At 41.1% G+C, this 15,131-nt stretch overlaps 1 protein-coding gene across 1 annotated transcript in view; it reads right to left on the reverse strand.

The window, feature by feature from the left end:
* Positions 1–15,131, reverse strand: part of ZFPM1 (zinc finger protein, FOG family member 1) — a 91,828-nt gene that overhangs the window by 32,979 nt on the left and 43,718 nt on the right. The window contains exons 3-5 of the mRNA XM_075282153.1: positions 10,037–10,177; positions 9,581–9,691; positions 4,561–4,662 (exon numbers count right to left, since the gene is read on the reverse strand). Coding sequence (XP_075138254.1) covers positions 4,561–4,662; positions 9,581–9,691; positions 10,037–10,177 — 354 coding nt within the window. The remainder of the gene's footprint in view (positions 1–4,560; positions 4,663–9,580; positions 9,692–10,036; positions 10,178–15,131) is intronic.

The following is a 15,131-nucleotide window of genomic DNA, read 5'->3' on the forward strand; positions in this document are numbered from 1 at the left end:
CTACACATGTAAATTACCAGGAAGAGGCATTTGACTATTTCACACAGTTTCGTACAGAAGACAACTTTCATGAACATCATGGGGTCAGATATCTTTTGCGCAGTTTTCTGCACCTGACTTAGAAGAACAGACACAGGAGGCGTGATAAATGTCCCCAAAGGATGCAGGCTCCTGAGGAATACAGGAATTCTCTAATACAAAGATGTGTAGAATGTGAATGGCAGAAGCTGGGAGGGAGAAACTGACCATATTCTGTGGTTTTGGCGCTGAATGTAATTCCACGGTTCACGCATTTACACTATGCTTCACTGTGCGTGTACAGAGGATTTGGATGATAAATAAAGAAATACAGGGCATCTCGTCCATTTCCTTCTCTGGTCTTTTCACCAGTGCTGTCCCTGATAAGTGCACAGTCTGCACAGGAGCAGATAGAAAGCCTATCAGTCGGGTATGTGTGAGCGGAGTCCCCTATCACCATTTCATCACAGCCATTGCCATCTACTCCCAACCACACAGAAATTAATAACTCTCCAATTACCGGAATACAGCAAGGCTGAAGGCACACGATAGGGAAAGATCTCTTACATGGAAAGGATGCATTAAAAATGGAAAAAAAAGAAAAAAACCTGACAGGTTGGATGTGCAGCTGAGGAATGTGGGCAAAACAGGAGGGTTTGGGGGATGCAATGCCTTCACAAATTAACAAGGTACTGGGAGGAGCCCCAGTATAGATGTCATACAGTTCTGCTGGCCATATGCAGACTCTCACGTCCCCTATACACATGTGAATATACATGTGTTCTAAACAGGGGCAGGAGAGTAAGCTGCTGCTAAATACCTTTGGTGACTGCTTATCTCCTGTTACAAAAAGGATCAGGAAATTTTAAATTCAACATGGTAAATCCTCCCCCTCCCTTCTCATCTGCTGGGGACAGTTGGGACTCCCCCTTACTCTGCCAACTCTTCTTTTATGGGTCTAGTCTTTACCTGGCTTGAAATGGCAGAAACAAGACAACAGTACACGGTGACCACTGCACATACAGATAACATACTCTGTATGTATACCGTCCCTTTACAGCATTCATTCAAGATATAACTTACAAACAGGAATTAGCAGCCCCATCATGCATTCCACTGTGCAGCAGAAATACAAGTCCCTTTAAGACCTAGACTTTGCTGGATGTATTGTTCTTAAACCTGGATAATGAAGTTTCACAACAGACCATTACACAAGGCTTTCTCAACTGCCACCTGGCACAGCCCGTGCCCACGGAATGTGCAGCATCCAATGCAGTAACCATAGCAGAGACGGAAACTACACCTCGGCTCCATGTACAAACAAAATAAAGAGTGCCGGAATAGCACTGGACAGGTGAAAAGTAACTAAGGGCCTGTTCACACGGAGTAAACGCACCTGTATTTTGGCAAAATACACGTATAAAAATATACACGTGTAAAAATAAGACTCCCATTGACTTCAATGACATTTTTTTACATGTGTAAAAATACACGTGTAAAATGTCATTGAAGTCAATGGGAGTCTTATTTTTACACATGTATTTTTTTACACGTGTATTTTGCCAAAATACAGGTGCGATTACTCCGTGTGAACGGGCCCCAAGCTTGCTATAATCAAGGATGTAATACCAAACAGTGGCAAGGGTCAATTACAGGCTTCTGAATTGGCACCACAGTCTATTCACCATAGGGAAGAGTCCCCATAAAGAGTGCTTGAACAACTGATCCACCATTTTACTCAGATGCTTTGTAAGGTTTGCCGTTCCAAGGCAAACTACTGTAGTATTCCAGACAGCTTGCAGTGGGTTAATCCAGTAACAAGAGACCTCTAATGTGAATGAGGGTCTTGTTTTTGATGTGAGAAGCAATGCTGCCTTTGGAAGGTAACCATCACTTGGTGTGTTTTACATGTTTTTCTGTGTGCTCAGGCCTACAATACATGTTAAGGCATCCAGTATCTGAACTGGATGCTTTAACACTGAAAGCACCAGTGGAAATCTACCACTCAGCATCACTGATCAGCAATTAATCAAGCAAGGCGATTAGCTAATCTTGTGAACTTTGCATGTGTCAGTTTAGTCAGCGTGTAGGTGCAGAGGGGCGCCATGCGTAATCCTGCACATCAGATTGTATGAGGCAAGGGTGAGATGTCAGGTGACACAATCCAATCATACCCAACCATCATCTATAGTATACGGTGATGTCCCAAATTCCCTCCAACCAAAGAAAGAAGGAAGAGGCAAACTGAACTTTGGCCTCATGGAAGATATGGCTGCTAGAGAGGTCTGGCTTATTCCCTTGTCTCTACTGAGAAAACGTAGGCACTTGGCCAAGCCCAGTATGCAAGTATTTTGGGGTTAGGAGGACTAACTATCTTACAGGAAAAAAAAAAAAGAAATTAGCAATCCGCATGTGATCAGCGTGGACACAGTGATGCTGACTAGAATGGCTGACAATACAGACAGCTTGTGACTGCCGCATGGCCTAATGAAGCATTATAAACCCTTCGTGTCCAGTTGTTGTCTATGAACAACTGCTACCTACACTCAGAGTCTTAGGGTTTCATCTGCCTGCGTACGTGCCACCTATTTCCTATCTGACACTCCACTTCCTGTTTATGTTATCTTGTAGAATTCCAGAGCATTCCAGTGCAGCTCCGTCACTCCACGGACAGTTCCGCTACCACAATTCCCCTACGGTCATTTCTGAGCATGAATCTAAAAAGTGCAATTCAGGCCATATGTCTATGAGTAAGCGGAGCAATCTGAAAAGGGAAGCATTAAAGGGGTTCTTGGTTTTGTGTACATAACGTGCAGAATAGAATTTTCTAATACACTTTTTTTCAGTTCATCACTATTTGCAGTTATTGAAAATGAGACATTCATGCAAAGACTGTACAGACCTAATACTACACAGAGGTTTTCTACACATCAATTTATATCACATAGAACTGGCTTGACTGGATACATCTGCACTGGTGTAACTATCAAGGTAGCAGACATGGCAAGAGCTATGGGGCCCAACAATTAAGGGGCCCCATTACTGGAGACCGAGAGAGAATTAGTGAAAACTGTGTATGATGGGAGGGGATGGGGAAAACTGAATATACATTACTGGGACATCATAATGCATATGATATCATAATTACTTGCTTCATGTGCTATGATGTCATAGTATACATAGTGATGTCATATTTGGAATTATCTCTGTAGTATGAGATCACAGTGAGCACTATCCCTGCATGGTGACAGTGTGTGCATTGTTTTGTGACTGCACAGTGTTTATCATCACTATACTAAGACATCACTGTGTGCATTCTCCCTGTACTGTGACATAAATCTGCTTAAGATGGTCATGGGGCCCATTACAAGTTTTACTATGGGGTGGCATGGATTCCTAGTTCATCCATGTCAATAACACTGATGATCTGTTACAATGTGTCAGTGCAGGTAACATGTATACCACTGAACTCCAGGCTGTTTAACTATTAAGTACTAAAATGGTGTCTATCATAATGATATATGCATGATAATGGTGACACCATGATAGTACTTAAGGGTTAAGCAAACATGGGATTATATAGATTAGGAACAATTGTAACATTCTCTTGGGTGTGAAAAGCATTGTTTTTTTCCCCTTTCTCTGGATATATACAGGGTTTCCAACAAGCAGGAAGTTCTGTAGTGAAGAGGAATTATTTAAAGGAAAAAATGACCTTATTTTTTTACAAAATAAAGAAATAAAACTAACAACTTCATTTACAATTTCACAGCAAGAAACATTTTACAGCATTTCCCTGTGATGGATTTTGGTTTTTTTAACCAACTTTCTAAATAGCTTAGCTGGCACGTTACAATGGTCTAGATCAACTAGACATACATATGTATAGCGGCCAAGATGGGACACTGTTGGTAGCTTTTTGTGCAGCCCACTTCACCTGAAGACTGATAAAGCCTCCGGCAGACCCCCCTGCTTGGCAGCCACTTATATCCAAAAAGAAAAGCATCATGCAGTTGAAAACCAACTGCAAATTCCTTATTTACCCTCTTCCCAACATGTAGGGTCAGGGCCCTACACACAGATCATCGGCAAACATACACCTAATGTGTATAGTCAGTTTAAGTTTGGATGCGGCTGTGTTTTAAGCAGGCCATAGACATTAGATTAGCACTGGCTGAACCAGATTGGCATCTAATGTGTATGGGAACCTCGAAACTCTCCTCAATGGCAGATGTACGGGGAAGAGGAGTTTGGATTTCACATGCCTGATCCTTTTGATCTTAGGTAGATAAGCCACAGCCAGGGGTGTCTGGCATAGATTTTCTCTTCTTTGCCCATTCAGAACAGATGCACTACTTGGCCAAGCCAGGCATGTTGTGGAAGTCTAGAATGATACTAATGTGCACAGCCATTTTTAGTCATTGGTGCTGCAGCTCTCACTACCAAGCTCACTGTATTTCTGAAACCTTCCAGCTTCTACATTTTTGAACAGTGTCACAAGACATGTTCCTGTTACAGGTGAAAAACCACAGTGACACAAACCTGGACCATTCCACCTTAGGGGCTCCTCCATGTTTTCCATGCTTGGTGAACACTCTGATGCTTTGTAATTCAGACTTTCCTCATTCTCTGGAGACTGGACAGCTGCATCCAAAAAAAGAAAAAAAAACAAGAATTCTGTATCAATTTATTGCTAACACATCATCATCACATTATCAGATAGCAGTGGCATATTTTCTCACTTAGATATCATCTCTCTCTTATAAGATTATGGATAACACTATTCATGCTGGGTTAAGGTTTCCGTTATAATAATAATCCTGATATTTCTGTTTCTTGCAGATCAGCTAGAGTGAGATTTCAATAATCCATAAAATTTACAATCTTGAACTAAAATATTGAATTTTACAAGACCAGAAGACCATGTAGAGAGAACTCACTAAGGCTACATTCACACGACAGTGCCCTGCACTCAGCCATCATAAAGTATGTTTTCACAGCCGAGTTGAGTGTAATCCCTCAGTCATGAGTCTGTGAATTCAGCCCATGAAATACTCTATTTTTTATCGGATCGTTCACACAGATCGTTAAAACAGTCATGTGAATAGATCCTTTAAAGTCTATGGGGCAGTGTGCTGCCAGTAATACACAGCTGATGACTTCCTGTCGTGTGAATGAGTCCTTATTACTTTCCATGACCATCCAATCTGGTCTTTAGACGCTGGGATTTTGCCGAATTTTCAGATAAGCAGGTGGTGTTTTGTATAAACCTCTATCCATTTTGTGCTGCAAGGTTCTTATAGTAGCTATGACTGGCAATTATTAAAACTCGGATATCGGACTATGTCAATCTGACCATAACTTTTGGATGGATTATTTTTGAGTCTATGGTCACTCTTCAGGTTTTTACGGACATGTGTGCATCTAGTAGCGCCTACTTAAGAAGATAGTGTCCTTACAGGAAGGGATTTATTATTTACAGGGCTGTGAAGTCGGGAGATCCTTTATATTTTCACAACCTGACTCCAACTCCTTCATAAATGGCTGACTTGTCATGATCAGTCAGATGCTGTAACACTTTTATAATTCATTAAAAATCCAGTGGTTGAATTCCTGGCCAAGTAAGGGGCTATACATATTATTAATGACACTATATGAAAAATTCTATAATGGAATTAAAAATAATCATTTTAAGCTGAATTCCGACTTCACCCAAAACTGGAACAGATTCCACAGCTCTAATTATTTTAGTTCTCTCTTGCCTATATAGCGCTAACATATTCTGCAGCGTTTTACAGACAACGTGCCAAACGTGCACCAGTACCTTGTTTTGTGAATATGGGTGGAGTGGGGCATGCTTGACATATAAATTACGGTATATAGTTTTCTGCATCTACATTTAGACGCACAGAGTCTCTTCGAACCAGATTTTCTTCATATATCATGTTGTGCGCTATTTGGAGCTTTTATTAAGACTGACGTATGAAATACAGTGTCATCACTCACTGTCCAAACTAGAGACTACAATCTAAACTCCCATTGAAACTCACGAATACAAGGAAAACATACAAACCCCATTCAGAATCCTTGATCAGATTCGAACCCAGGATAACAGATCTGAAACGTAAAAGTGCTAACTACTGAGCTTTTAGCATTTTTATTTTTTTTTACTATGCATAAGAATAAGCCTTATGTGCGCTCTTTAAATCCCCATGTGTTTTTTCCTTTGGCTGACATTTGTGTGCTTCTGAAACAATTACATGTATTAGACGTTTAGACCATAACTTTATGAAAAAATAATGAATCCATTTTGCCTACAAATAGCAGGCATCATCATCATAATCTCTTTATCAGTCTCCAACCTTCCCATCCAGCGCCACAGCAGCTTAGAGGTTAACAGAGAGCAGGGCCTGGGCTTTTCACTCAGCCTATTCCTAGCAACTGTGCTGATAATATTTCTCCCCATTACCAGCAGTTAAAGATGGCATGATAAGCCTATCTGCATATGACAGTCCTGCTGATTACTGCACAAAGTGCATGTTTGCATATTGTCCTGCAACGATAACCACAACAGTTGAGATCGATAATGCCCATAAAAGCTGACGTCAGAATTATTAATAGCGCCTGGGATGATGATTACCATCAGATCGATAGGAATTAGGACCGCACCCCAACATGTTTTCCTGGGAGCAGCAGCTTCACTCCCACTGCACAGTCAATGTGTATTGTAAAGGGACATAATTGATATCAATTTTTCAGCTTTTTTACCAATGGAGAAGATATTCCAGAATCGACTCAATTATTGTATTGTTCTAATAGATTGCAGGCATGTCAGCTATGTAAAGCTCCATAGGACCTCATGTAAAGCAGTTGTAAAATTCTTTTAGACCAGCACCCTATAATCTAGAACTCCTGTTTATAACCAGAACATACAGCCTGGTAAATGTGTAGTATTAATAAAGGATTCAGTTACCTACATCTGCCTCCTTGGATACTTTCCACCAGGGTCAATTTATTTAGCATTTTCTGCACTTTGTATGTCTGCACTCTTGTGTGATATAATGTACTGTTACAGTGAGCAGGTAAAGCAGCAATGGACGCCTTCACCGTGTTTTCAAGCTCACGGTGGTAACATTGTCTCACTGCAAAATTCAAGCAAGTGAGCACATTACCAGCTGTTGTATCATCTAGTACTTTTCCCATACATGCATTGTACAGTATATAGTACTGGAGTACTAAGCAGGGTTACGCTCCTAAACACCACTCCCCTTCTACAACTGCTGGTGGGTCATTCTTCCTGGTTCTTCTGAAACCCCATCCTGATATTCCGGCTTCAGAAATAAACCATGCTATAGATCCAGACCAGGTAGGGAAGCCTTGCAGGATATAGGATTCCATGAGGACCCTTAGCCAGAAGTATATACGAGGGGTTGTCTCACCAGGAGTGGAGTGGGAGATGTGAAGTCAGAGTTAGGGCTAGTTCTAGGTGGAATTTGGAGTCAGAAAAAAATTCAAAATTTTAATCTAAAAAGTCCCAGTAATTATATAATGTTATATTAAATACCAATATTGTATAATTATTCAGAGATGTACAGCTTGTTGAATATTTACTTTCATAGGAGTTCAGGAACGTTTACAAATGTTCATCATATAAATAAATATCTATTGTGTTCTGTGAATCTAATTCCCTCCCAACAGTTGAAGGTTCTTATAAGAAACTTCTATCTCTTCCTGATCTGATTTTGTCTGGCGTCATCTGCGGGTTATGTCTCTTTTGTCTTGTTAATGACTGTCAGCCATTAACAAAGGAGTCAGAGTTGTAGACGGGCTATGGAAAGGAAAGGGAATCTGAGCTGGTGGTTTGGCCTACCAACTGCAAAGGCCTGGGTTTCACAGTTAAAGTATCACTCTTGCACCCTGAGGCACTCTCAATCTTATCTACTGGCTGCCTGTACTACCTTACCGATCACTTCAGGACTGAGGTGTACAAGGCTCTGGCAACATGATCCAGTGAAGTCATCTTTACCAGTCTGTGCTGTGCTTCCTGAAAACCTCTGTTCCGGTGTAATTTTTTCAGAGCCAGTTTTATAGTGTGGGGGCGCTTTGTGCATTGGACGCAATCACTGTAAGGGGTAATAAAGGGGTAGTATATTTTTATGGAGGGCACTAAGGGTCATAGTGTAAAGGTGTAGCGGTATTGTTCAGACACTATATGGAGGTAAATATGTGTTCTTAGTTTGAAGGTATCATTCAGTCACTATGTGGGTGTATGGTGTGATCATGGCGTGGACAGCTTATTTGCCCCTTGTATAGTGGTATTTCATGGTGACTGTATTATTTTGAGCCTGTATATAGTACAGAAGACTCTGCTGCGTAGAGGACACAGCTGCCTGCGTATAAACACGAGCAGCCACATATTCTGCCCAGCCTGTCCAAGAACTGGGATAAACCATGTGTTGACTAATACTACTGTTAGCTAGCAATCTCTCCAGAGAGGGCAGGCTGGACAGTGCAGTACAGGACATGGTTGCCAGTGTCTGGGAGAAAACAATCACAATGCCCTTCTTCCTGGCCATTTCTGCTGCATTGGCTACAGCCATTAAATTCTGTAAAATCTGAGCAAGCAATGCAAGGAGAGTGTCAGTGTGCTATAGAACAACTTACCATTCTACCTCACACAGGGTACCCCAAGTCAGATAGTCCTCTTTATGACATCACTTGCCCATTTTAAAAATTGTAAGAGGTAATAGATTTTAGAAGAAAACACAGTCTATGATTCACAGTGCTTTATCTGTAGAGTATATCCATGACACTCTTATCAATACCTGCCACGTAACAGATTTTCACAGTACATACCGAGCCTGTGTTACGTGCAGCTTCCTGAGTACACCCCTTACTCATTGATATCAGAGGATCAGATATATTGTCCAGTGAAATCACTATACATCTTGGATACAAAGAAAGAAATTCAGGATAGAGTTCTCAGTGCACATTGTGCAGCAATGGAACCCAGAAGAAGTTTTCCATGCCAACAGAAGGAGTCCTCACTAATTCCCTTTAGTGCAAAGTCCCCATTAATCTACTATTGAAAGGGTAACCATGATTGGATTGGAGAATTTTTTTTTTTTTTTTGTTAAAATTCTGGTTACCATTCTGTCTGAGATGCTCCAGTGATAAGCTGATGATGGCATAGCATAGCTTGCACAAAATTCTGTATAAAAATAACAAACCTGAAACTAGGGAAAGGAAAGTGTACGGTAAATCATTTCACCTTGATGGAAAAAGGAAAAATTCACAAAGAGCCTCCTATAGCTAAATGCCTAGTTTTTTTGTGAAATCTAGAGACATTGTCTAGGATTACAACAATGGCAGAACAGAATTTCTATAAGGAAGAAAAACTTATCCACAAAACAGTTGTTTCTGGGTTGTTGCCCCTTATGAGTACAAAGCCAGGTACTAGTTTGGCTTGGTGGAGGTCATAGACATAGGCTCCCTAACAGAAGGTTCTGATTCAAACCTGAAACTGCTCTCTCATCCAGTGCTTGCAATCTACTTTGGTTACCTGAGATACTTGAAGGTGAAGGTTCCTTAGTGAGTTCGCATAGGTTTGTCATCTGTTCTGTTTCTTCTGGCTCTTGGTCCAAGGACTGTGGCACTGGACTGCATTGTTCTCCTGGTAGTACAGATAATTGGTCACTTTGGGAACATTACAGGGAAAGCAAAGGAGTTTTGATGCCAAGAACCAGAAATAAATCAGTTTAGTCTGGGTATCTCCACAGAGACAACAAATATGGCAGTAACTATGATATATTTTTAAAAGGTTGTTGCCTACAGGCTCCATCGCTTGAATCCCCCTTTCCATATCATTGGTTGGATTTTACAGAAACAGCATAGCTCTCTTAACTATACAGTTTCCATAAGTCCCACAGAAGTGCCTGGTAGAAGGTCCAGACTGGCAGAAGGTCCAGACTGTGAATTATAGAGAACATCTTAACACTGAAACAATAGTAGTACTCACCTGTAGCGCAGTCACTGTACGATGTACTGGAGGAGCCACAATCTTGTGACTCTTCTGGGTCGGAGGTTGCTTCATCCTTTTCAGAAAGGGCAGATTCTGCTTGTAAGTTCTCATCTGTCTCTTCCATGTCACCAAGAGAACCTTTCAAGAAATAAATAAAAAACTAAACATCAACTTTAGATTGGAAAAAAACTCATTAAAGCCATTTTAACCTTATTTGGCAAGCAGTGCTGTCACACATGTATATTAACTCATGTCACATGACACATGATAAATATGCACCACAGCAGAAAATGTCATTATACAGTTTCACTGTCATGTGAATAAGGCCAAAGACTTTCCACATATATAATCCGTCAAAATTCAGTTCAATGTTAAAAATAAAAATGGAAGGTCTCTTTCATCTGGTTTCTGCTTTTTCCCCACAAATTTGTCAGATACAAATGTATCTGTTAGTAAGAAACTTATCTTTTTATGGCTATGATATTCTGACAGAACCGAAAAATGGAAAGCAACGGCTTGTGAATGTAACCCTAGTTGTGTCTACACAATTATTTTTGTGCATTATTAATAACTATGAATTACGAACAATGTATATGGAAAATGTCCAACCTACTACCCAAATGTCTATGCTAATCAGATACACCAGAAACGGACAGCAGGTAAACTAGAGATGAGTGACCCGACATGCCCAGTCTGTAAACAGATCACCATCTTGTATGCCATTGGGAAACTGAGCGAAATTCACATTTAGGGTTTGCTTTATTCATTGTATTATATGAGATGTTGGTATAACTGGATCATTTTGCTCATCTCAACTTCACGACAATGATCAACCGGCCTTGAGTAATGTCAAAGTCTGGGTCATGACCCAAATACTCCTTGGAGACAGCCACGCATGTGGATGTGGGAAGCTGAAGCTGTTCTGAGCCTGGGTTTTGGGATGCGCTGAGCAGCATTCAGACCTCAGAGGCTCCCTGACTGCAGGCATGTATATTTACGCAGCGAGAACAAAGGCTCTATAATCTATACATAGCGCACAACAATGAGCGTGGAGAAAGCCACTGCCAGACCCTGCACAGGCAATTTTTCTAATTCTGCTAATTTCAGTTCCAGCACAATTAAAGTCTGCACTGATAATGCTGAGAAACAATCAGCAGCTAACAAATCGCTTTTCTCCTCTTGTAAATGTAACATCGTTAAGCTAATTTCTTCGTTCACGGCTGCACGGCTCCTGGGTGTCTGATAAAGTTAACCCGTGGCTGCCTGGTCACGTGGCCTGCCTTTCTTGCCAGGGAATGGAAAGGAACTGGTTTGTAATGGAGAGGAAAGAATGGACCAGCAGGCAGACAGGACAAGAATTATGAGGAGTCTCTGCATGGCGTAATATTACTGCGAATCCGAAACAATTATCTCACACAGGCTACAATGTTGCAGGCACCGCGTCTTGAAATGAGGGGTACTAAAGGCAGCAATGACGTGCTAAGATGTAGACTAATGGGGGTAATAAAAATTCTGAAGAATAGGAATGAATGGGGGGGGGGTGAAATGGCACCAAACGCCAATGAATATAATAGGGTCCAGCTGATGGGGCTTGGCATTTTTGGCCAGATCTGTGACAGAGGTTCCTAATGAAGTCCCCAACGCAGATGTAAACAAGACTTTTTGGAATCCAAGAGTTTTTACAAGGCTGGACCCAAGTGTCCCTCTTTTGAGCCACATCCCTCTTTGCTCCTTAAATGCCCTTCGTTATGATATTGGAAATAGATATGCATTCATAAACTTGAACTATAATGTTCCTGAAACTACATGCATGTGGTCTCTAATAGTATATCACACCCCATCTAATATAATGTGCCCTCATGTCCTGTATTTTAGACTTTAACATGTCTATATTCAGATATTGCTTGTTCTAATATTATAACAAAAACCTACCCAAGCACATAACTAATATAAACTAATTTTAATCTTTCACCCAATAATCAAAAAGTTGACGGTGCAAAAAGTTGGTAGCTATGCAAATGAAGATTATGTATTAACTGAAATCTAAGGCCCTCAGAGTAAGACTGCAATCTTCAGACATAGATACTGTCTAGCTGCATATTTAGCTGGATTTCTCAGTTGTGCTGAAGCCATACAAGTGTGAAAAAGCTGATCTTTTTGTTTCGGATTCTGATTTTGCGGCTTCAAAAGGAATATAAAAGGAAACACTTATACTGTCCCCCTTCTGCTAAATCCACCCCTGACTTTGCCGCAAATACTTAAAGTTTATGTAGTTTAGATATCAGGAGCCCTCCAACCCATCGTCATCACCTTTTAATAGTCAGATACTAAACATTCCTACCCTGCATGGTCCTAATATGTAAAAGAAAGACATACTCTCTATGCAGCATACAGTCATTTAAGCCAATGACGGGTTAATTAACATTTTATAAAAGCAATATTTTCACACCCCATCTAGATTCCTGCCCCTGAAACAGCGTGCATGAAAAGTGCCCTCAGAGGCTAATGGAAGAGCCCCGGTTAGGGAACAAAGGATCTTTTCAGCAAACTTTAAATTCTCTCCTGATAACAATCTGAGATCAAACGCCTGCCGTTCAGGCCCAAGATCAATGCAATGAATTTAGTCTTCTGGCAGACATTATAAAAAAAAAAAAAAAAAAAAAAAAAAGGAAAATGTTGATATCTGACCCAAATTTCATCCCGTTCCATTTTCACGATGCCTGCTGTTGTCTTAACTGCTTTGACGTTCTACTACAGTCCAGCATGAGGCCAAGTCACATAAAACCTTCATTTCCATGGGGCAGAACAACACTATAAATGTCCCGAAGAGTTTACCATCTGTTGACCCACTACTGTCTATAGCAGCCTAAAGTAATGGCTCATACCCACAAGCAAGGGTGGTACACTACCCATGGTATAGTGGTTACCAAGCTTTGTGAGAATGAATTAAGCTTGAACAGATATAAATGTAATTATTTTTCCATCAGGTAGCACAGTAAAATAATTATTAGGTATAAGGACTACTAGGTGTCACATGTTTGCCACTGAGCAAGACGTGTCTTCGCAGGCTTAGCGACTGCCGACTAGGGGCTCTCATTTTCTTATAATAAGCTCAGTAGCAGCTCTATAGCAACAATACAGCATCCCTGGTATCCAGTCTATATCACAGGATAAGAGATCAAGAGGAAACGTGCCTACTGCCATCCTGCCCTTGGCAAAACCTCAAAGACCTAATTTAGGAACAGAGTGCCTGACTTCATGAATTTTTTTTTTTGGTTTGCCTTTAAGGTTAAACACAGGAATGCGCTCCCTCTCTTTTCTTTCCATATTATCAAGCTTTAGCTGCTGGACCCATTGGCCACTGTTCGTGCCCATTGTCCATTTGCAAGAACTAGGCTAAAAGCCACCAAGCCTGCCAATATGAAGCAACTTGCCAAAGCGAGGGGGTGTGGGGGGAGGGAGCAGAGAGAAATGCTTGTCTATGCTCACTTCGCTGGGATAGCTGGCACTTATCACCTCTCGCAGGCATCCTCCGACAGACTGATCTGTCTATTCTTCATTAAGCAAATGCGCTGGGAAGGGAATGAGCACATAATAGCCATTTGATTTGCTGAGAGATATTTTGCATATTGGTTTGTCGCTGATAGTGGAATTTCATCAGCGTCCTTTTTCATGGTTTAAAAATGGAATTACTCGGCCGGTCACTGAAATGTAGAGAAGAGGGGGAGCTCAAACCATTACACGAACTCCCTTGCTATTATTATTATATTATTATAATGAGGGAAGGAAAATCTGTGCCCCTCCACAGCACTGTCACAGTAACGGCATCCCAAGAAATAAATCCGACAAAATTATCAAATTAAAATCCTTGCATTCACATTATTTTTCAGAAAAAAAATATCCATGATTTTCAAATGATAAACCTATGACTTAAGGTGAAAAATCTCATAGAACATCTATTCACATCTGCAGGAGAAAACACAAAATGAAATGTACAGGAAGGAAACAATCAATCAATCACATCATCCTTTCATTACATGGCGTCGAATATACATACAGTCGACCAGCAGGGAAGTGGGCCACAAATGATTTTGTGCATGGTATGACTGTATATTATGCCTATTGCTCAGAATTATAATGCTTTGAATCAATCAGTAATATACAGTTGTAAGGCCTGGTTTACATCTGTGTTTGGTATTCCATTTGGAGAGTCCGCATAAGTACCCCCCCCCCCCCCCCAATGGAATATCAAACACATTGACAAGCGGTGAGCAATGAAAACACATGGACCCCATAGACTATAATGGGGTCCGTCTGTTTTTCGCGTGGTGTCCGTGCAGGACATGCAGAGAGAAAAATACGTCATGAACTACTTTCCTCTCCGCATTACTTGTGCGGACACCGCGCAGAAAACACATGGACTCCATTATAGTCTATGGGGTCCATTTGCTTTCATAGCTCACCGCTTCTTAATGCGTTCAGTATTCCTTTCAGGACTCCCCGAACTGAATACCGCGTGCAGATGTGAACCAGGCCTTATATGTTGGGAAATGTGTTACATTTTTGGCACCTAATATATTTGCATACCTGTCCAATAATGGACACTGTGGATTGGCTTGAGGGAAAAAGGGTTAGGGTCATATATGTCACAATACCTGGGTATGACAAAAAGACAACTCATATCAGTCTTGCTGTCAGTGCCAGACTGGGGTGACTAGAGCCCACCAGTAAAATCCCACCATACAGCAACATGTCAATATTACTTGACACTTGTTCACAAATTCCTATAATCTCCATAACATATTTTTTTTAAGCAAGTTGCTACCTGGCCCTTGCCTCTGATTGTTTCTGTCCTGATAGCCTGTCAGTATCCTGCTATCTATGGCCCTTGCCTCTAATAGCAGGACACCAGGACAGAAATTATCTGGCTCTGGCCTTGGACTAGGACTCTTAGTCAGGAACATGTGCCCACACAGCAGGAGACCTCAGGAAAGAAGTTTGGCGACTGGGGTCCCTGCAACGTAGTTGAGATGATGGGACATAGGGAGGATGGATACTGGTTGGCCTGACTCTGCACCTAGATATATCTCAG

The sequence above is a fragment of the Leptodactylus fuscus genome, chromosome 7 (assembly GCF_031893055.1).
Source record: "Leptodactylus fuscus isolate aLepFus1 chromosome 7, aLepFus1.hap2, whole genome shotgun sequence".
Taxonomy (NCBI): domain Eukaryota; kingdom Metazoa; phylum Chordata; class Amphibia; order Anura; family Leptodactylidae; genus Leptodactylus; species Leptodactylus fuscus.